At 47.7% G+C, this 23,904-nt stretch overlaps 1 protein-coding gene across 2 annotated transcripts; it reads left to right on the forward strand.

Annotated features, from left to right (window-relative positions):
• Positions 1-1,764: 1,764 nt before the first annotated feature.
• Positions 1,765-11,346, forward strand: MTHFS (methenyltetrahydrofolate synthetase). 2 transcript variants are annotated; one of them, XM_077317692.1, is made up of 3 exons: positions 1,765-2,037; positions 5,399-5,504; positions 10,100-11,346. In XM_077317692.1, the coding sequence occupies exons 1-3, from the start codon at positions 1,897-1,899 to the stop codon at positions 10,321-10,323; spliced, it is 471 nt and encodes a 156-aa protein (XP_077173807.1). In that variant the 5' UTR covers positions 1,765-1,896; the 3' UTR covers positions 10,324-11,346. The 2 variants fall into 2 exon arrangements, with proteins under 2 accessions (XP_077173807.1, XP_077173806.1); XM_077317691.1 differs by having other exon boundaries at positions 1,774-2,037; positions 5,399-5,663.
• Positions 11,347-23,904: the final 12,558 nt, after the last annotated feature.

Genomic DNA, 23,904 nt, shown 5'->3' on the forward strand with positions numbered 1-23,904 from the left:
TCTGTGGAGACCCTGCATGTGCTGTTCATTCAATGTTCCTTCGAATATGAAGGAATACAGGTCAGGACCCCTGAAACAGGCCTCAGCTGAGAAGTTCTTCAGTTAATTAAATTATTAGTGAATAGTTTCCCATTTATGACTTTTCTCAGGGAGGGGGGGAGACATGTTAAGATGTCTGCTGCTTTTCTCTACCCGAAGGAGTCTCAAAGCAGCTTATATTCACCTTCCCTTTCCTCTCCCCACAACAGACACCCTGTGAGGTGGGTGAGGCTGAGAGAGCCCTGATCTTACTGCTCGGTCAGAATTGCTTTCTCAGTGCTGTGGTGAGCCCAAGGTCACCCAGCTGGCTGCATGTGGGGGAGTGGGGAATCAAACCCGGCTCACCAGATTAGAAGTCCGCACTATACCATGCTGGCATGGGTTTAATTTGCTAAATAAAGGATAAGTCAACTCTGAAAGACACCAGTGACCTCATGCACTGACTGACCATTGTGCATGTTTTACAGCGATTGAGCAAGAAAGGAGGTGGGTTCAAAGAACATGTTGTTGCAGTGAAAGACGCCAGCGCAAAACAAACTGTAACAAGAACTGAATGATGACATGCAAGTTATTACAACACTCAAAACAATGACATACCCTGGACTCAACAAGGATATAGGTTTTTATCTCACTATGCACACTAACTTTGTTTAACTCATGTATCCACATTCCTTACAATTTATTTTATTTCGGACAATGTGACTGTAAGATGATATTAGTAATATGTAATTGTGAATTTAACTCTCTGGTCTCAGGACAAGATAGTAGCCAACACAGCTTTTGACTTGCAGGAATGTTTCACACTTGGGTGGTGATGGATGGGGCCAGCAACAAATGGTAAAACATAGACAGTTATTTCTCCTATGTTTTTATGAACTACGACGGAATTCAAGGGGAATGGTTGGCTGTTTTAGCAAAGAACTCTCATATGGCTGTATTTGGATGTTGTGACACAGTTTACTAATTTAACAAAATTAACTTTTGCTTTACATTCCCACTGTCACGATGGAAGTTCATAGTCAGACGAAGGGTGCTTGCCTTGAATACATCTTTGCTGGTCTCAGAGGCGCCACTGGACTCTGATTTTGTTGGGCTACTACAGACCAACAGGGCAACCCTGTTGAGGCGTAGAGCAGGGGTAGTCAACCTGTGGTCCTCCAGATGTCCATGGACTACAATTCCCATGAGCCAAATGGCGTGAAAAGGCATAGAGCAGGGGTAGTCAACCTGTGGTCCTCCAGATGTCCATGGACTACAATTCCCATGAGCCAAATGGCGTGAAAAGGCATAGAGCAGGGGTAGTCAACCTGTGGTCCTCCAGATGTCCATGGACTACAATTCCCATGAGCCAAATGGCGTGAAAAGGCATAGAGCAGGGGTAGTCAACCTGTGGTCCTCCAGATGTCAATGGACTACTATTCCCATGAGCCAAATGCCATGAAAAGGCATGGCAGGGGTAGTCAACCTGTGGTCCTCCAGATGTCATTCCTATGAGCCAAATGCTGTGAAAAGGCGTAGAGCAGGAGTAGTCAACCTGTGGTCCTCCAGATGTCCATGAACTACAATTCCCATGAGCCCTTGCCAGCAAACGCTGGCAGGGGCTCATGGGAATTGTAGTCCATGGACATCTGGAAGTCCACAGGCTGACTACCCTTGAAGGCGGCCTTCTTTCCCCCCAGGCGAGGCGGGTTTTGCACCCACGCGGGAGCCAAAGTCCAACTCGCAGCCAGCCGCCCGGGCGCCTTTGCAGCTGGCCTTCCGCCCGCCCGCCGACGATTTAAGGGCCGCCCAGCGGAGCTCCGCGCTCCACTCCGGTCCTGCCTGCCTCCTTCCTTCCTTCCTTCCCTCCCGGGGCGCATGGCCAGGCCCGGGGAGGGCGCCGGCGCCATGGCGGTCGTGAACGCGGCCAAGCGCGCTCTGCGAGCGGAGCTGAAGCGGCGCCTGCGGGCGCTGAGCGAGGCCGAGAAGCTGCGGCAGTCGCGCCTGCTGGCGGCCCAGGTGGGGGGCGAGCAGGGCGGGCGGGCGGGCAGAAGAAGAAGGAGCCCGCCAGAGCCCCGGGGGAAAGCGCGCGCTCCTCTCCTGGCTGCGGGAAGGCGGCGAGGGCGAGAAGCCGCCCGTGGGTCTCCTTTCCGCGCCTGGCTCGGAAGTGCTGGCTCTCGAGGAAGCCGCTCTGCGGCCGGATCCGCCCCTCTCGGAGCGCTTCCTTCCCAGAGAGTGCTGCGAATGGCCGCTGCAGCGCTAGAGCTCTAACGCCAGGGAGAAGTCTTTTCTCCCGCCACGCCGCCCTTTCCAGCGAGACAGGATTCACTGCAGTTGACGGGACACGCTGGGGCAGGGGTAGTCAACCTGTGGTCCTCCAGATGTCCATGGACTACAATCCCCATGAGCCCCTGCCAGCTAACGCTGGCAGGGGCTCATGGGAATTGTAGTCCATGGACATCTGGAGGACCACAGGTTGATTACCCCTGCTTTGGAGAATGCCCTCGTGGTATGCTCAGAGTTCCCCCAAAACTGATACCGCTTTGAGGCCAGGGGAGTAGCGGTGCCTGACTGGCCATTGCTATTGGCAAAGCTCTCTTCCCGCTCTCCCCCCCCCTTTCTCATTTCAGAATTAAAAGGCTAAACTGCACTTAACTGGGTTGTTTGATCCGGACTCTGGGGGTACCAAACATTTTTTGGAAAAATGCATGTGCCAAAGCACTTACCATTATAAAGAAGCCAGAGTCAGGCTTTCTCAACCAGGGTTTAGTGAAACCCTGGGGTCTCTTGACAATCCTGAAATGGTTTATTATTATTATTATTATTATTATTATTATTATTATTATTATTATTATTATTATTATTATTATTATTATTATTATTAATCATTTATTGGCGTGTGTGTATATATGTATATGTGCATGTGCCAATAAAGGATTATTATTATTAATAATAATAATAATAACAACAACAACAATAATAATAGTAATAATAATAATAATAATAATAATAATAATAATAATAATAATAATATAATTAACTCCATTCCAGGATTGTCAAGAGACCTTCACTAAGCCCTGGTTGAGAAAGCCTGTTTCCCATGTTGGTCAACAAAATGCAAAGGTTCAGAAGCAAATCTCTCTCTCTCTATTAAACATTTATCAGGTGATATGACCATAAGTGGCCATGCCGACCCCCCCCCCCTCCACACACCATGGGCCTGGAGGGGATGGGAAGGGGAGGGCTCTCTGGTGGGCAAGTACACAGCTATTTTGCAGGATTTGCCACTTCTGGGGTTTCTTGAAGCCTGAAGAATGTTTCTGGGGTTTCTCAGTGGTAAACAAGATGAGAAAGGCTGCTCTATTGTAAACCCCCCTGAGCCTCATGAGATAGGCAGCTAATAAATATAGCAATGATTATAATCTCTGAGTGCCCATATTTTTTAACAGAATTAATAACATGGGTAACATCATTTCCTTTCCTGCCTGCGCTTGTCCCTCTGAGTAGCAGAATGATGCTGGAGAATTAAGCCTGATTCTGTCTAATACAGAGTTCTGCCGTTCACACAGCCTGATCCCATGCCAGATAATTTGGTCTGGAGCACCCACAAGACTTCCATCTCCGCCAAAAATGTGGGGAAGGATTCATAAATCTGAGACAAGGAGGTTTCCAAGCCAGGAGACTTTTATATCTTCCTCGAGCCCTTCCCTGTTATTTTTCTTTCCTGCTTCAGGACAAGGTTTCTCTCAAATCCCCGTGCAGTCCACTCCAGGCTTTATGGTTATCGGGGGCACATGCTGGCAAGGGCTTGTGGGAATTGTAGTCCATGGAATAGAACTTCCAGTGTGTGTGTATCCTGTGGGCATTAGGTTTGACTGCCCCCGAGTGGCTCAAAGCTGTACAATGCAGCACATTGACTTGAATGTCAAAAGATGCAGTGCAAGAGAGACCAAAAATCATGCTGAGGGCCCTGAAGCACTTGGAGACGGAAAGAGGCGATGGTGGGGTGCACATGTTTCCACTGCTTTTGCCTGAAGACTCAATCTACAGGAGTTTTAATTTGGAATTAGAGTAATGCCCTGCATTGACCAACCCGCTGGCGTTTAATTAGATAACCAAGTGGTTTTGCTTGCTTAATGTTTGCTTTCCTGATTGAAGTCTTGCTGGGTGGCACGCTGGCTTGGCAATCATGGCTGGTCACTGATCCGTGAAGGCAAAGAGTATTTCCTTTTTTACTCACTTGGGTATGGGTTTCAGGCTCATTCACAGTGTGGCGTCATTGGGGACGCTTACACTGCATGCTTGTTCCCCATGGGAACGGGAGGGTGAGGTCTATGGACAGAGCTTGAAAGAAAGGCAGAAGGAAAGGTATGAGTTTTTATTGATATTTATTGATTACTGATATCCTGGTTTTCTTCAATGGAAACGCAAAATGATATACTACATTGTTCTCCCCTTTTTCATTTCATCCTCAGTAGGTAGGTTTAGCTGTGAGTTTGTGACTTAGCTGTTGTTCATCTAGCAACCTTCCATGGCAGTGGTGCCGTTTGAACATGGGTCTCCCAGATTTGATGGATAAATACCAGTGGTTCTTTCAGACTTAGCAACCTGTTTCCCATGGTGGTCAACAAAATGCAAAGGTTCACAGGCAAAGACACAAAACCAAAGCTTCTCTCTGGTGTTTTCATGCAGCCAGCTTGACAAATGGCCAGTGATGGAGTTAGAGCCTATGAATTTGTCTAAATGAGCAGCCCAGAATACATCCAGTGACAGAGAGTTCCAGACGTTTATTATGCATGTAATGGCTTGGTTAGAGCCTCTTGTGGCGCAGAGTGGTAAGGCAGCAGACATGCAGTCTGAAGCTCTGACCATGAGGGTGGGAGTTCAATCCCAGCAGGGATTGACTCAGCCTTCCGAGGTCGGTAAAATGAGTACCCAGCTTGCTGGGGGGTAAACGGTAAGGACTGGGGAAGGCACTGGCAAACCACCCCGTATTGAATCTGCCATGAAAACGCTGGAGGGCGTCACCCCAAGGGTCAGACATGACCCGGTGCTTGCACAGGGGGATACCTTTACCTTTAATGGCTTGGTTACAAGTTGGGGAGGAGGGAGGTAAAGCCAAAGGTAAAGGGTGAGCTTTAAATCAGGTAAGCTTTAAATCAGGGTAAGCTTTAAATCAGGGGTAGTCAAACTGCGGCCCTCCAGATGTCAATGGACTACGATTCCCAGGAGCCCCTGCCAGTGAATGCTCCTGGGAATTGTAGTCCATGGACATCTGGAGGGCCACAGTTTGACTACCCCTGCTTTAAATAAATGTAGCAAGTTTTTTTTAAATAAGCTTTTCAGTCTTTCAAACACAACTGTCTTTTTCTGAATGCAGGTGGTCGGGCATTCTAAATACCGTACATCCCGCCGAATCGCAGTCTTCCTGAGCATGTCGGATGAAGTCCAGACAGCAGAAATAATTAAGGACATGTTCCAGCAAGGCAAGGAGTGTTTCATTCCACTGTACAAGCCTGGCAGCAACCACATGGACATGGTGAAGCTGGCCTCCTTTGGAGAAATTGATTTGCTCCCTTTAACCTCCTGGAACATCCATCAGCCCGCTGAGAGCAACGGCCGAGAAGATGCCTTGTCTGGGGCAGGCGAGTTGGGCTGCTTCCATAATAAAGGGGAGAAAAACATAGTGAATGAATGAATGAATGAATGAGTGAATGAATGAATGAATGAATGAATGCCATCCCTTTGAGTTCATGAGCACTTTGCAAGGAACTACCTAGAGGTAAATAAGAAGCAAACCCTATCTCATCAGATTGCAGAAGGGAAGTCTAGGATCGCTATGTAGAGTCACGTAATGGAATGCTACCTCTGAATATCTCTTGCCTTAAAAACCCTACAGTAGGGGTAGTCAACCTGTGGTCCTCCAGATGTTCATGGACTACCATTCCCGTGAGCCCCTGCCAGCATTTGCTGGCAGGGGCTCACGGGAATGGTAGTCCATGGACATCTGGAGGACCACAGGTTGACTACCCCTGCCCTACAGGGTTGTCATAAATTAACTGCAGCTTGACAACTAGGAAGCGTCTGGGGTTGGGCTTCTGCCACACTCTTCCAAGTTATGTAGACGTCATCCACCCATTTACTTCGTGATTTAGGGTGGGGGCATCCATGTTTTTTCAATAGCAGGCCCCATGATCTACATCATTGTTAGGGAGGTTTTTTGGGGGGGTCCCCTTCGAACCGTCGAGGATCCTACTGATTGCAGAGAGTCAGTAAACACACTGAGGTTGAATAGTTGAAAAAGGAAAAAAGGGTCTATTTGAAAACATTCTAGAGATACACAAAACCGGAGAATCAAAACAGATACACTGTGTGACGGAAAGCAAAGGGTGGCCCTATTTATCTCTGCTTCCAGATGAGGTTCAGGTTAGTTCTAATTCTCCTTGAAGGTACCTTATGCACCAACAGTCCCTCTGGATGGAAATTAGGATCTGCGAGAATGCGGCTCCCAGTCTAAGAAACCGTTTCCATTTATAACCAGAGAGGCGTTTTTGATGTGTCTTAGAAAAGATGTATAGCTCTGACCATTTGGCCCAGTGTTGCTTTGGTGTGACCCAGGCAGGAAGAGACTAGGCAATCTGATGTTATCACAGATCCCTCCGGGGAAGGCTTGACAATTTATGGCGGGGCTGACATCATGCCGTTTGAGTTTGTGTTGTGTTGTGGTGTGTTTGTGTTGGGGAATTAAATGTGAGCTGGCCAGTCCTCACAATTATACACCTATCCAACAATCTTAAGCTGTCAGTAGCACTGGTGTGGCAACATTCCTGCTGAATGTTAGAGTCAAGAGGTCACATGCTTGCCATAGTATTGGCTGTGACTCACACGTGAGTGGTGCATTGGAGGCTTTATTCGTACTGATTATCACTTGGTCAGTAGTTCTCCTTAACGCCCCTGTTTCATTATGTCATTTCTAATAGAATTAAACTTGAACAGCTCAAATCACACACACATCTGTTTTGCTAGGCAGGCCACACCCCAGTTTCAGGAGAGCCACATTTCGCCTATTGGCGACATGTTGGATGCCTATGACTAAGGTGTTTTTATTTATGTTCCAGGAGCAACGCCCATTTTAAAAGCAAGGTGGAAGAAAGGCAGGGCATCCCAGCAAGCTTCCTGGCCGGGTGGCTCTCCCTGATCCTACTCTGACTGGCAAACCAGAGGAGAGAGTGTGAATTCGATACAAGGAGGCCCCAGATCCTTTTTTCCACTTGTTCATAGCTTGTAGGACCCTCGTGGATTCAGGTGACATCCGGGGGCAGGAAGTGGTCAAGTCTTCCCTCCCACATTGTTTCCACCTGGGTAGTGTTGGCCTGATGAGGACAAACATCCATCCTTCAGGTTTGCTCAACATCTGAGAGAAATTTCACTAATCAGACATTTATTACTTGAGATCACTAGGCAGAGATGCTTAACCTGCTCATTAATCATGGCCCTAGACAGGGTCAATGATAGGGATTTTCCCTCTTACCAAAATATCTGTGAGAGAAAGAAGATTCACTTCAAGGCCTTTCTGCTTGTGTAACCCTTTTGTGGCTTGACAAGATGGGAAATTGCTTCAAAAGTAAAAAAAAAAAATCCAAACATTGTTGTAAATATAACAGTATTTATCACCCAGTATGTGTAACTGCCTCTTGTGGCGCAGAGTGGTAAGGCAGCGATATGCTGTCTGAAGCTTTCTGCCCATAAGGTTGGGAGTTGGTGACCCTGAAAGGGCTTCGTGAATATATTTATCTGTTTTTAAAATTTGTTTTTAAAATTTATTGGGTGATATGACCATATGTAAGAGCCTCTTGTGGTGCAGAGTGGTAAGGCAGCTGTCTGAAAGCTTTGCCCATGAGGCTGGGAGTTCGATCCCAGCAGCCAGCTCAAGGTGGACTCAGCCTTCCATCCTTCCGAGGTCAGTAAAATGAGTACCCAGCTTGCTGCTGGGGGGTAAACGGTAATGACTGGGGGAGGCACTGGCAAACCACCCCGTATTGAGTCTGCCATGAAAACGCTAGAGGGCGTCACCCCAAGGGTCAGACATGACTCGGTGCTTGCACAGGGGATACCTTTACCTTTATGTGTAACTGCTGCCAGGATTTCTTTGTAGCTCCTGGCAAGAATTCTGAGTATTTAAAAAACAAAAACAAATAAGCATAAATAATAAGTCAGAATGGGGCTCAGATGAATTATTCCCTAAACCAGCCTTTTCAACTTTTTTTACTATTGAGAATCCTCTGGAACCTAGGTCTCAATTCAACCCAAGAGGATGTATTGTCTTGAATTTCATTACCAGTGGCAATTCAGTCTCTCTTAGTAATCGCCCTGCCATGAAGCCCCTGTGCCACCAGATGCAAAAGTGGAAAACGTCGTATAATTCTTAAAATTATAGGAAAGTATTTCTCCATTCAGATTGTTTCCTGAGCAGCCATAACCTATATGTCAATAAGAAAGGATATTGCATAATATTTGCTAACACGTAAATGTTGTTAGTCCATGTAGTTAGTATAGTTTAAAAATTTGTCAAACATTTATCGGGTGATTTGACCATACGTGGTCATGTCAACCTGCCCCCCCCCCCGCAAAAAAATGGCCAATGATGGGCCTGAAGGGGGTGGAAAGGGGAAGAGCCCTGGGTGGGCATGCACACAACTATGCTTTCCAACCATATTCTGCACGATCGCACCCCCTCCAGGGTTGCTTGAAGATTATTTCAAGGGTTTCTCAATGGTAAAAAAGCTGAGAAAGACGAGTTTAGACAGGTCACAACACTTTGTTCCTTGCCTTCTCTAGTTGTTTTTGGTTTGAGGGTCCCATCAGTCTCCCCACCTCCCTGTGACTTTGTCAAATCCCCACGTTGCTCTGAAATGCTCTGAATGTCTTTGGGCTCAGTGCTCCCTGCCTACCTCGTGCCACAGGTTTCCTAGGAGAGGAGACCAATATGCTGTGAGCTCCTTTCTGGGCACAATTAACCAGAAAGCCCTATCAGAGGGCTTTAAAGCATTCACATGAGCCTGTCTGTCACACAAGATCTGTTACAGATGCCCTCTAGCTTGTATCCCTTCATTGGAACAGAAGAAGCAGACCCTGTTTGGTTGTGGCACCTTAGTTGCAGAATTCTTTCTCAGCACTGGCTCTTGAGCTTTAGGCACTGAGAAACTATGGTTCTTCCAGCTTCATGTGGTTGCTGTTATCCTAAAATTATTCCAAAGCTCAGTGGCACCTTATAGACTAACAAAATATGAACTTTTGTTAATAATTATCTCAGTGTTTCAGATACGTGGAAGTCAAGTGGTATAGTGGTTAAGGGTGATGGCCTCTAATCTGGAGAGCGAGATTTGATTCCCCACTCTTCCACATGTACACTTCTATGTGAGCTTAGGCCAGTCACAGTTCTCTCGGAGCTCTTTCAGAGAATAAGGTTAGATATCGTAAACTACTTTGAGACTCTTTCAGGTAGTAAAAAGTGGGGTACAAAACAACAGCTGTTCTTCTACTATGACTTAAGGGGAAGATTGCAACTAATTACTGTATGTTTTAACGAAGACTGTTTCATGTATCGTTGACTAGTTTTAATGTAAACCGCCCTGAGCCTTCGGGGAGGGCGGTATATAAATCTAAATAAATAAATAAATAATTTATGTTGCTGCAAGAAGAGGTCCGTCAGTGGCTATTAGCCGCAAGGTATAGATGGAGCATCCTGTATTCTTGGTTCTTGGGGGACAGTTTCTGAAGATCTGATGGACCCCCTGATGGCACCTGGGTTTTGACCACTGTGTGACCCACAGTGTTGGACTGGATGGATCATTGGCCTGATCCAACATGGCTTCTCTTATGTTCTAAGCCAGGGGTAGTCAACCTGTGGCCCTCCAGATGTCCATGGACTACAATTCCCATGAGCCCCTGCCAGCAAACGCTGGCAGGGGCTCCTGGGAATTGTAGTCCATGGACATCTGGAGGACCACAGGTTGACTACCCCTGTTCTAAGCTACATTGAGAACATGCTAAGATAGTTCTCTGTCTCTTTTTTCAACAGATGGTCTTGATCTCATCCTAATGCCAGGACTGGGCTTTGACAAAACGGGCAACCGACTAGGCAGAGGAAAAGGATACTATGATACATACCTCAAGAGATGTACCCACCACCACAAAGGAAAACCTTACACCATTGCTCTAGCTTTCAAAGAACAAATCTGTGATGTGGTCCCCGCATCCGAAAATGACATGAAAGTTGATGAAATCCTTTTTGAACCCAACTAACTTTTTGGTGACTGGGATAGCCAGGGGAGGGAACCAGTAGTGATTCTCACGAGGGCCTATGCCTTTATTGGGCCATGCACTTGTGGATCTTCCTTTAGGATGCTCTGGGCTGATCCTGCGTTGAGCAGGGGGTTGGACTAGATGGCCTGTATGGCCCCTTCCAACTCTAGGATTCTATGATTCCCTGTGGGATACACAGTGACCTGAACAGGCCTCCACCAATTTGGTGCAATATTTCTGCACACTACGGTGGAATCAGTTCACGTATTTGATAACCAGGCATTGAGCGGACTGAGGCCTAGAGGGACAGTGCTGCACAACAGGAAGATTGCAATTCAGATTTCTCCTCTCTTGTCAACTTGCTTTAGGCAAACGGTTGCTCTTCAGCCCCTGTCCCTTCCTGCCTTCTGCAATACGAAAATCATGCTGACCTAACTTACAGGGTTCTCGTAAAGGATACTGAGGTGGTATATATGAAATATTTTGTATACTAACATGCTGCACAAATTTTAAGTATGTTTCTGGCCTGTTATTCCCTGTGCTCCCACGTTCAGTACCTCATTACATTAAAGTCCTATCCGTTTCGTTAAAGCAGACCGACCTTTGCTTCTCCATGTGGACTTCAGCTTTTTTGTACAATCTGAATAAGCAGTGCTTTTCGGAGTAAAATTAGATGGTCTGTATAATTCCATAATTCCGAACTATAGTTCAGGACTTGATTTAAGTCTGTATTTGGCCTAATATCTCTAGGGGGATTTCTCGGATACGTTTGTCTCTGTACCGTTTTACAGGTTATTTTTTAAACCGGGCCAGTCACACAAGTCAGTTTTATTTGACATCACAGCCAGTTGTGATGGTAGGGCAATAGAACTATCCAACATTTTGGGGACTGAGGCAGCAGCATTATGTTAGTCTTTTGTAACAGGGCTGCTTCCCCCCACCCCCTTTTTTTGTTTTGTTTTTGCAGGATTTGCTGTTTGGCTTTTCCCTCTATCCAGAAAACCACTAAAAATTGCCATTTGACCAAGTATCTCAATCTGTCTTTTTATTGCTAGTTCTGTTCTCTGTCTACGCAGTTTATTACTTTAGAAGTCTTGGGTGTGAATCATCACAGTAGAAACTGACAACACTCTCTCTAGCAAGTCCTTGGAAGGTATCTAGTGGAAAAAACATCACGGACTCTTCATGCCCAAAAGGACTAATGGGGGAGCAAGGAGATCTGGAGGTTAAAATAGAGCAAAAGTCAACTGACAGTAGTTTTAGCAAGGGTCGTTTGGTTGTTGTGCTTTACAATAAAGAAGCTTTCCGACAAATAGGGTTTTCTTAATGAAGGCAATTCAGACACAAGGCTTCACCTGACAGATCAAGAGACTGTTACTGACAGATTTATAAACTGGGCTTGGCACTTATCCAACAACTAGGAGCAAAGCCCAGTGCACCCAGGAATACACCCAGGCTTGTAGGCAAGAAGAAAGGAAGCAATCAGGAGGAAGGGAGGGGGTTATAAAAAAGAAGGAAAAGAAAGAAAGGGAAAAGAATAAGGGAGGAAGAAAAGAAGTTAAAGGAAGGTGGGCCAGTAGAGTGGTGGGCTCTTGCAGGAGGGTGAGTGGGCAGCCTTAGAGGCCAGCCCCTCCCAGCCCACTTGGCTGGCTTCCTTTGGGGATATGGGCCAGGACAGCTGCCTTTTCTTCCTGCAGATGGAAGTAGGAAGGGGCAGTGGTCAGGGCCTCCCTCTCCATTTACTGAGAGATGAGGAACAGAACAAGCTCTGAGTCTACTGCTATCTCTTCTGCAATGTGGAGAGCTTGGATGACTCAAATCCATGATTCATGTGAGACTGACCCAACTATATGCATACATAAGTGCCATCAAGTTGCAACCAGCATGGTAATCCCAGCAAGGCAAGTGAGAAGCAAAGGTGTTTTGCCATTGCCTTTCTCTGCAGGCCCTTTCTTGGTTGTCTTCCATCCAAGGACTGACCCTACTTAGATTCCAACATCTGGGCTACACCAAGGCACCTGCCCTTCCGTTTGACAGATTAAATATACCAAAAGTGATCTAAATGGATTGCGGTCATTCCAGGGCTTCTTTTCTAAAGTGGAGCAAATTCACCTGCCAGCAGCTGCTGGGTGCTGCCTGTCATTGTTCCACTCCCCAAAAGTTGTCACCCATGAAGTGCAGGCCGATTAATTATTTTGACAGATGCTGTGCAAGGGATTGGCCTTCAGTATGGTGAGAGCCTCTGTTAATTGCTCTGATTAGCAGAGAACTAATTAGAATGCGTTCTGCATTCCAGACATAGATTTCAGGGTGGACTTTTACTCTTTGTCTTTTTTATGATTTGCATTTGCCAGAAAAGAAAGATTTGGCTTAAGTGGGTTAGGTTCCCCATGGACCTGTGAGCAATTACAGCGAGTGGCCGTCATCTGGAGCAAGCTTCATTGGAAGCAGCAGCTTCCTTTAATCACCAGCTGAAATTCATTCATGCATGAGATATGTTAATTCATTAAATTAAAAAAGCATAACACAGAATATTTGTTAATTCCAGATGGGGCACTTCATGGTAGCAAAACAAAAATCAGAAGCTCCAGGGTAGTTTCTTTAAAAACTAACAATGTATTCTGCAAGGCAGAGCTGATTTTGTCAAATGCATGTGCTGTTCAGCTATTATCAGGTTGGTGCTTTGATTAGTAATAAACAATTAGACTGGCAATCTAGCTAGCAACATTTATTATGATCAAGAGATCATAAAACAACCATTTAACAGCATAGTTTAAATAAATGTTGTGGTATTTAATCACTAAAACATGATAATTTTCAAGTCCCTGCCGGATTGGCCATCTATGGGTGTGGGCCACCAACAGGGAGCCTTCACTCTCCAATGGACAGGCAATGCCCCCGGCCACTTCCCCTTTGCTCCGCTGGCTCGCCTCCAAAAGGTAAGCCAGCTAGAAGGCAGGGGCTGGAAGGGAGGGAGGGAGGGAGGGGCTGGGCTGCAGGCCAGAGTGTAGGCCAGGCCCAGAGAGTTCACTGCATTCTCAACTGCTGCTTGCCCACCCAAGATACTGGAAGCCTGGGAAAGGCCACTCATTAGCCTTATGGGCCTGGGGTGGCCTCTATGGCCTGCCCTGGTCAGGAGTGGTCACAGAAGGCCCTGGAAATGGCTGCCCACCAGCTCTGTGAGACCTGTGGGCACCCTTGGAGGCCTCTCCATGGCCCAGCCTGGCCCGGGGCAGGCACAGAAGGGCCTGGAAAGCCCCCCTGCCAGTCCTATCGGCCTGGGGGTGGCCTTTGGTGCTTCAGTACAGCTTTCCTGAGTCCAGGGTGGGTGTGCAAGTACCTGGAAAGCCCTCCTGCCGGTCCTATGGGCCTGGGTCAGCCTTCAGAGCCTTCGGCATGACCCCCCGTGGCTGGAGGGGTTGGGAAAGTGTCTGGAAGGCTGGACTTACAGGCCTGGGGGGCAGTTTTCAGCATGGCCTCCCCACAGTCAGGACAGTTGCACAAGGGCCTGGAAAGCCTCCTGCCAGTCCTATGGCCCCAAGGGCGGTCTTTGGAGCCTTCATTACAGCCTTCCTGAGTCCAGGGTGGGCAGGCAAGGGCTTGGAGCCCACCCTTGGTCCTATGGGCCTGGGGGTGGGCTTTGGAGCAATCTCCCCACAGCCAGGAGATGTTATGCAAGGGCCTGGAATGGCCCCCTCCAGTCCTATGGGTCTGGGGTAGCCTTCGGAGCTTTCAGCATGGCCACCAAGGGGGGGGGGGTGTTGTGGAAGGATCTGGAAAGGCCCCCGGTGGGTCCTGTTTGCCTGGTGGCGGCCTTGAGAACCTTCAGCTTGCACCCCCCCCCCCAGGTTCTTCCTTTTTTCTGTCTTCCTCCCTTCCATTCCTCCCGTCCCTCAATATGGACATCCAAAAGAACGGGGCCGATACCCACTGCAATGTATTCTTTTCCTTTTAATGTCCCCCCAAGACTGATCATGGTTTGTAGACAACTCCGTGTGGTGATACTGCCTGAGTCCCAAAACCTGTTGCTGAGCTTCCTGACACAGCCCATCCACAAATTGTTCTTTAGGACAGGGGTAGTCAACCTGTGGTCCTCCAGATGTTCATGGGCTACAATTCCCATGAGCCCCTGCCAGCATTTGCTTATGGGAGTTGTAGTCCATAAACATCTGGAGGACCACAGGTTGACTACCCCTGCTTTAGGAGATCCTGTGCCTTCCTTGCATCTATCACCATGCCTTGACTTACTACCACTATCTTCCTCAAGCCATCCGGGCCTCATCAGTCTGCTGGTCTGCTACAAACTGAGGGTCTACCCACTGTCTTCCTAAGGACTGTTGACATCCTGTGCCCAGGCACATTTGATACACCATCCTCTTCTCTGAGAGCTGCTTCTTCTGTGATGGCCATGGGTCCTTCTTGGAGTAAATACTGAAACCCTGAGGCATCTCTTCCCAATAGTGTAAGGTGGCTTCCAGACTATGGCCAGCTTGAGGTGCCAAATTTGGCTATTATTCTCCACCTGCATGGTTACTTCTGGACAATATTTAATGTGTCCATGAAAACAGGCCATTGCAGCTTCTCTTTTTACTGGTAGGTGGGGTAGTAGGAGCGGAGCCTGGATCATCAAGTTGGAACTTCCCAGGACAATGACAGCCAGACACCTTTACATTGATCAGTAGGAACTTGGGCCATCCCAGGTTGCACTCCATTAGAATCATAGAATCATAGAGTTGTAAGGGGCCATACAGGCCATCTAGTCCAACCCCCTGCTCAACGCAGGATCAGCCCTAACCATCCTAAAGCATCCAAGAAAAGTGTGTATCCAACCTTTGCTTGAAGACTGCCAGTGAGGGGGAGTTCACCACCCCGTTAGGCAGCCTATTCCACTGCTGAACTACTCTGTGAAAAATTTTTTCCTGATATCTAGCCTATATCGTTGTACTTGAAGTTGAAATCCATTACTGCGTGTTCTCTCCTCTGCAGCCAACAGAAAACAACCATTAGTGGCCATTTGCGCTTGAAGTGTCCCCACTGTCCACAAGTAGAATTCTAGACCAGGGGTAGTCAACCTGTAGTCCTCCAGATGTTTATGGACTACAATTCCCATAAGCAAATGCTGGCAGGGGCTCATGGGAATTGTTGTCCATGAACATCTGGAGTACCACAGGTTGACTACCTCTGTCCTAAAGGACAATTTGTGGATGGTCTGTGTCAGGAAGCTCAGCAACAGGTTTTGGGACCCAGGCAGTATCACCACACTGAGTTGTCTACAAACCATGATCAGTCTTGGGGGGACATTAAAAAGAAAAGAATACATTGCAAACACTGGCAGGGGCTCATGGGAATTGCAGTCAATGGACATCTGGAGGACCACAGGTTGACTACCCCTGTTCTAGACCACTTATATTCGTTTAGACTGTTTTAGACTGTTCAGATGTTTAGTTCTGGTTCATATGAGCTCATAGCCTCTTGGGTTGTGGAAACTGCTGTTTCATTAGCTCATTTAAGTCCTATATTTATCCTCTATTTGTATCTCTCAGGGGGAGCCAAGCTCATGCATTAAATATTGCAAAACATGAAGCTGCAAGCATTCTCTCTCACACAATGTTGGCTGCATAACTGACATGCACATTGAATCCTGGTCTCATCTTTAAACCGCCCGTGGCGCCACGGGCGCCATCTTTAAACCGCCCGTGGCGCCACGGGCGCCACGGACTAAATAATTCGTTAAGGCCTGCCGAGGCGGGATGTGTCCGTGATGAGGAAGGGTCCGGATTGGACCCTTCCTCACGACAGACAATCGGAGGGACCAATTGGCAGGCGCGAAGCGCCTGCCGATTGGTCCCTCTGATTCCCAGCCCCAGCAACTGCGAGCCGCGCGCAGCGCGGCTCGCAGTTGTTCCCGGCCTGACGCGGCGAGAGGCGCGAAGCGCCTCTCGCCGCGTCAGGCCGCCGCCCGAGGGAGCCCCCGGCAGTCGCGCGGAGCGCGGCTGCCGGGGCCTCCCTGCCAGACCGCCGCTGCCGCAAGAACGCCGCCATCAGAGCTCCGACGAAAGAACACGCTCCTGGGCCCTCCGGCAGCCGCGCCAGCCCTGCCCGCCCATTGTCAGCACCCGCGCGAGGGACTTGCAATCTGGCCGCTGCCAACTTTTCCGAGCGAGCCACCTCCAACTCGGGGAATGCAGCGCTCCGTGCAATGGCTGCAGAGCGAAACTCCGGATTTTGCAAAACACAGCGCGAGCGCCCAGGAGCCGAGAACCGGCCCACGAGCCCCACCGTGCCACCATCCCCCCCCCCGACCCATGCCTGGGCTCCCTCTCGAAAAAGTCCGCGTCAGCAGCCGCATGCTCGCCCTGCAACAATGCCAGCGGCGTGGCGGAGGCGCCGAGTCCGCCGGCCGGTTGGTCCACGCGGCACTTTTTGTCCCGGGCCCATTCCTTTGCAGCCAGCGCCGCCTTGCCAGCTGCCCCGTCCCGGCGGGGGCAGCCCTCCTCCCCAGGCGAGCAGCTCGCTTCGGGGAACAAGGAGGCTCGACCGCAGAAAAGCGGCGATGAGGAGGAGGAAACTTGCTCGCCGGGCGCCGCACAGCCCGGCTGACCCCTGCAGCCCCCCCAGGCAAGCGCTTACCGCCCGCAACCCGCGTGGCCGTGCCGTCGTGAGCGCGCCGCGACCTTCCCCTGTCGTCCGGCGCCTTTTGTGTGTCTCCGCTGCAAGCGTCCGAGCGAGCCCCTTCCGGACTCTGGGGCTCAACTTCCCTTCGCCGTGCGCATGCGCTGTTCCCACGGCTCCCCTCCTCAATCGAGCTGCTTTGCATACGCGTAGCGTTGTCCTTTTAAGACAGAGAAGGGCCGAGCGAAGCGGCCGGCCGAGGCCCGCGCCTGGTGACGCCACCGGCTGGCATCCCCCGCGCGCGCGCCCCCAGCAGGCTGCGGGCGGCTCGGAAGCGGAAGGTGATGCGCCAGTGGGCTTGCGCAAGTTTGCACGCGGCGTGCGGCGCTTTCCAATCATGGAAAGTCATGGATGCCTCCAACTGCTGTTCCCGCTACGCTTCACACGCTGACGACGACCATGCTCCACGATCCAGGTACAGCCCGCACCGCCAAACGCCCACAGGAGCCCCCCGGACGACACCGGACTGTCTCGCCCTCCCTTCCACTGGCTACAGTCCGCCCACAGACCACTGCCACCCCCCCCCCCAAATCCAATGCCACCCTAGCGCCCGCTGCATTTAAGCTGCAGTGGGCTTAATTACTAGTTAACTATAATTATCCTTCCCAAGGTCTCATAGATTTCTACTTCACTGAACTCTTTGAAAATTTTTCTAAAAAATAAGTCCCAGTGAGTTCATTAATATGATTTCCTAGAAAGCTAAGTTTAGACCATTTCTACACCAGAGGCTTCGCACCAGACTACAGGCTGGACTTAGAGCCAGGGCAGGTTGCTCCACCACTTCCTGCTCCCGCACAGGGGAGCATTTGACCCGGCACACTTCGTCTGCCCTGGCTTTGTGCTCCCGGATGGGAGCCAGGTCAGCAAAGTTCCCAGTGTGGAAATGGTCTTAGTGTGAGGGTTCAGCTGATTGCTGTCAATAATAAAACACCATCTGTTTGGAAAGTTTATTTATTGAAAAATACAACGATGCCTACATCCTAAAATCCTTGCTAAGACTGATGTCAGGTGAACACTGCTATGTTTTAATCCCCAGTCCCACTTGCTCCCCCCACTATTCCATTTGGGCACAAAGAGCCCAAGATGAGATAACCACAAGGTTACCATAGCAATTAGGGGAGAGAAGAGAGTCCCTCCCACAATAAACTAGTCTACTGTGACCATAGAATCATAGAATCATAGAGTTGGAAGGGACCTCCTGTGTCATCTAGTCCGACCCCCTGTACCATGCAGGACACCCACAACCCTATTGCTGACACTGTAACTTGCCACCCCCTTGAATCTTTACAGAATCAGCCTCTCCAGATGGCTATCCAGCCTCTGTTTAAAAATTTCCAAAGATGCAGAACCTACCACCTCCAGAGAAAGCCTGTTCCATTGAGAAACTGCCCTGTCAGGAACCTCTTCCTGATGTTTAGACAAAATTTCTTTTGAATTAATTTCATCCCATTGGATTTGGTCTGTCCCTCTGGGGCAAAAGAGAACAACTCTGCTCCATCCTCTACACCAGTGGTCCCCAACCTTTTTATCACCAGGGACCAGTCAACGCTTGACAATTTTACTGAGGCCCATGGGGGGGGTAGTCGTTTGCCGAGGGTCGCCGCCGCCTGAGCCCCTGTTCCACTCGCTTTTCCGCCAGTGCCCCTGACTTCCCACCATCCGCTTGGGCTGTCCGCAGCAGCTGCACAATGCCATGCCGAGGGGAAGCCCCAGCCATGGCAGCCGCTGGAGAGCACCAAAGGTGAGCCAGCAGCAGAGTGGCAGGGCAGCCCCCAAGGCAGCAGCCGGGGAGGAGAAAGAGGAGGAGCTGCGGCCCAGCATCAGCTGATCTATGTACCGGTACCGGTCTCCGGACCGGGGGTTGGTGACAACTGCTCTACATAGCACCCTTTTAAATACTTGATGCCTATGAGATCCTCTCTCAGTCATCTTCTCTCCAGGCAAAACAGACCAAGCTCCCCCAAACTTTCTTCAAACATCTAGGGCTCCAAACCCCTCACCATCTTTGTTGCCCTCCTTTGGACATGCTCCAGTTTCTCTACATCCCTCTTCAACTGTGGTGCCCAAAACTGAACACAGGACTCTGAGGCCGAACCAGAGCAAAGTACAGCGTTATCATCACCTCCCGTGATCTGGACATGATACTCTGTTTGATACAGCCCAAAATGCCATTTGCCTTTTTAGCCACCAAGTCACTCTGGTGACTCATGTTCAATGTATGGTCTACTAAGACTCCTAGATCCTTTTCGCACATGCTACTGCCAAGACAAGTCTCCCCCATTCTATAATGGTATATATGGTTTTTCTACGTAAATGCAGAAGTTTACATTTGTCGTTATTGAATTTCATTTTATTCAGTGTAGCCCATTTTATTCAGTGTAGCCCACTTCTCGAGACTATCAAGTTTATGCTGAGTTCTGATTATGTCTTCTGTCTTCTGTTGTGTTTGCTACCAGTTTAGTATCATCTGCAAATTTCATAAGTATCCCCTCATCCAATTCATTCATAAGAACAAGTGCCGCTTTTCTCTACCTGAAGGAGGCTCAAAGCGGCTTCCATTCGCCTTCCCTTTTCTCTCCCATCCCTCCCAGATGGGACTATTTGTTGCAGAGAAACAAGCTCAGGGTTCCCGTTGATTTGTCATTGTCAGGAGTTAAAATTTCCATGAAAATAAAATGTCCCTTATGTTCATTGTTGTGGCGTGTCTGTACCTTATTTTGAAGGGACGTTTAAACATTACCATAGCGATCAGACAGTGGTTGAGAGTAGAGGAGTAGACTACCCCCCCCACCGGGCCTCAGTAAAATTGTCAAGCGTTGAGTGGTCCCCGGTGATAAAAAGGTTGGGGACCACTGTTCTAACAGATATCTGATTAACTGAAGTCACCCATGATCACTGTTTCCCCCCTCTTTGAGAGGTGTGTAATTTTTTCTAGGAGTATCTCATCCAAGTCCTCTGACTGGCTTGGTGGTCTATAGCAGACCCCCACAATAATACCACTCTCAATTCCTACACCTTTTATATTTACCCAAATACACTTTAATGTGAACTTTCATGCTCAGGTACCTGTATTTCTTCACAAGTATAAAGATTCCTTATATTGCTACACCTCCCCACTTATTTACTTGTCTGTTCCTTCTGAATAGATTGTACCCCTTGATTCTAGTATTCCAATTGTGGGTATTATCCCACCAAGTTTCTGTGATTCCTATCAGGTCATAGTCCCCTTCCTCTATTAGGACTACTAGTTCCTCCTGCTTGTTTCCCATACTCTGTGCGTTAGTGTAGAGACATCGTAATCCATCCGTTGTGTGCCCCATGGTTTTGGCTTTTGAACTTCTTTGCAAGTTAGTAGTTCCCTGCTTATCTGCCGTTCCCTGTAGCTTTGCAATCTTCCCATCTTAAGTTTTTGACATCACACCATGTTTTGAATTTACATCTTGCTCCCCCTTTGGTTTTCGTTTAAAACCCTCTTCACCAGGTGTGCAAGGGTTCTCCCCAAAATACTTTTTCCATCCTTTTTTGACGTGCACACCATCTTCTGAGAGCCTCTTGTGGCGCAGAGTGGTAAGGCAGCCGTCTGAAAGCTTTGCCCATGAGGCTGGGAGTTCGATCCCAGCAGCCGGCTCAAGGTTGACTCAGCCTTCCATCCTTCCGAGGTCGGTAAAATGAGTACCCAGCTCCCTGGGGGGTAAACGGTAATGACTGGGGAAGGCACTGGCAAACCACCCCGTATTGAGTCTGCCATGAAAACGCTAGAGGGCGTCACCCCAAGAGTCAGACATGACCCGGTGCTTGCACAGGGGATACCTTTACCTTTACCTTTACCATCTCCTGATAGTAGGCCCTCATATTGACATTGTAGACCATGATCCAGAAACCCAAACCTTTCCCAATGACACCAGTGACGTAGCCAGCCATTTACTTGCATGATTTTTCTCTCCCTTCCTAAGCCATGACCACTTACAGGAAGGACTGTGATCATTCACACCCAAGACTCTAAGACAATCAATTGCATAGGCAGAAAACAGAACAGGCAATAAAGAAGGAGGAAAACAAATGGTAAAAACAAATGGCAAAAAAACTGACATGGTTTTGACACTTAAGATAGCCACGAGTCCATTCTCCGAGAGCTGCAGTCATACAAATCGAATAAGTATTATTATTATTAGTAGTAGTGGTAGTGGTAGTAGTAGTACTACTACTACTACTACTAGTAGTAGTAGTAGTGATGAATAAATTTTATTTTCTAAGCCTGCTTGAATGTGTGTCAGCAGCAGCTTCAATTCTTTAACTTTTGCTGCTGCTTTTTGTAGTGCCACTTTTTATATCATAGTTTTAATTATAAGTTTATATAATTTGTAAGTATTTTTTAACTGGAGGCGTCAAGAGAATGCACCTGGGATCTTCTGCATGCAAAGCAGGTGCTTCAATGCTGAGCTGCTGTCCTGGGTCTCAGGGTCTATTCCCATCACCTACTGCTTGGTTCTGCAGGGGGATGATACAGCAACCTTTCTCTAATTAAAGACAAATTATCCAATTGTTTTCCAGCTCTATATTTAAACTGTTTTACATTCCTGCACTTTCTCATTAGCCTGTTGAATGGCTCCTGTAATTTGTTCTGAGTTTTCAGATTTCTACCACCTCGGCTTTTATGCGGCCAAATTTTTTCCTCTAATTTTTGCAATGTTTATGTTCATTATTTGTTCAAATTGCTAAATAATTTATTTTAAAATAATAGTTTTTTCAGGCATTTCTCTGCATCCTACATATTTTCTATCTTCTGCCATAATTAAGAATCTATAAATTAAATTTTACGTGGCATAGTTCTTTTAGCCAAAAATTCTAATTTTATTTTTATTTTATGTTTATTATATTTATATATCGCCCTCCCCGAAGGCTCAGGGCGGTTTACAGGGAACAGGAAAAAAGATACAGATAACATATGGTAACAACAGGTGATAATAACAATAACAATAACAATAACAATAATAATAACAATATTATTATAACAACATAATAATAATGTTCTAATAAGTTCAAAACTGTACAGAAAATCTGTAGCAGTGAGTATGGTAACTCTGTTGTCCACTAGATCAGGGGTCGTCAACCCCCGGACTGTGAACCGGTACCGGGCTACGCCGGAGCGATGGGGGGGAGAGGGAGGCGCAAATGCGCAGGTGTGGCAGCTCCGCGCCTGCGTGTTTGTGCGGAAGCTCCGCACAGGCACGTTTGCTCCTGCGCACTGGCGCCCGGGCCTCCCTCTCCCCTCCTCTCCCCTCCACCCCCCAGAAAAGGTTGGGGGGCCACTGCACTAGATGATGTCCTTTTAGCAGAAAAACCATATAGTTGTATAGCCAGACAGTGGAAAATTCCTTACTGGGAACTGTACTTCCCCGCTCTAGCTTCTGTGCTTTAATTAATTTCCACCTGTCACATTTTTCTTTTTAATCTTTCTGAAAGTCCAGTATCCCAAATTAAACTTCTGCAGGCCAACGATAATTAGGCAGAACATTTCAGGTTCATGTCAGGAGGATCGCTAGTTAAAGGTGATGTGAAAGACCTCCGACTGAGATCAGCGGGAGTAGATGTCTTGAGAGAGCTCTCAGGTGCTCTTTCTTAATGCTGCTCATATTAAAGCTCTTAATGAAAGACATGTGGCTTCCTCCAATGCTTTTCAGGATGACCAGGCTAAGAAGAATCCTGGCAGGGCAAATCTACAAGGTTCCTCACTTCCTTCTGTCAACCTCATCAATGGCAACTTGTAGGGAGATCTGAACCTGCAACTGTTCTCTGGAGAGAATCAACTAGGACAGTACAAAACCTGCAGAACCAATCTCTTTGTTTAGAAGAAGAAGAAGAAGAGTTGGTTCTTATATGCCGCTTTTCCCTACCCGAAGGAGGCTCAAAGCGGCTTACAGTTGCCTTCCCATTCCTCTCCCCACAACAGACACCCTGTGAGGTGGGTGAGGCTGAGAGAGCCCTGATATCACTGCTGGGTCAGAACAGTTTTATCAGTGCTGTGGTGAGCCCAAGGTCACCCAGCTGGTTGCATGTGGGGGAGTGCAGAATCAAACCTGGCATGCCAGATTAGAAGTCTGCGCCCCTAACCACTACACCAAACTGGCTCTCAAACTGGCGTTTGCTGGCAGGGGCTCATGGGAGTTGTAGTCCATGAACATCTGGAGGACCACAGGTTGACTACCCCTGGTTTAGACAAGGAAGTTGATAGTAGTAGAGAAATCCTCTCTAAAGGATTTATTTTATTAGCGAAACCAGGGAAAATACTGCCTGATCTACAGTGGCTTTTCTGTTCTCACTGAAGTACGTGAGTTATGAAACTAGAATTAAATTTTGTTTGTCTTGCAGGAGCCATTGGACTGAAACTTTGTTCTATTTCTTTTTACAGTTATGCTGGTTTAAAAGAGTTTATGCTGGCATTTATTTTTAACGTAATATCTTCCTGACCCCAGGACTTCTTCGTTATTACAGATGTAAATCATAGAGAAACTTGAAGAAACATCTTTACAAAATCTATAAAATGAAATGTGGTGATTAGAATAGGCAGGCAATATTTCCCGGCTCCCTACAAATTCCTTATCATTTTCCAAACTTATTTTTCACTAGCTCCAACTACCTGATGCAAATCTGATTAAAAACCCTGTCAATGGAACACTTTTTAACCACACACCACTCACACACTCGCTTCTCCCTTGAGATCCCTAAAATGGTATAATGTGACAGAGTAATAAATTTGGTTTCATTAGACAGATGCTGAAGGAGACATACAATTTTTTAAAGTTTTTTTTTTTAATTAAAGCCCTCCAAACCTAGCAAGGGTTGACTCTTCCTAGTTACCTACCTTGTGTTATATAATATGTATACCAAATGAATCTGCACAACAAAACA

Source organism: Paroedura picta, chromosome 18, assembly GCF_049243985.1.
Source record: "Paroedura picta isolate Pp20150507F chromosome 18, Ppicta_v3.0, whole genome shotgun sequence".
Taxonomy (NCBI): Eukaryota; Metazoa; Chordata; class Lepidosauria; order Squamata; family Gekkonidae; genus Paroedura; species Paroedura picta.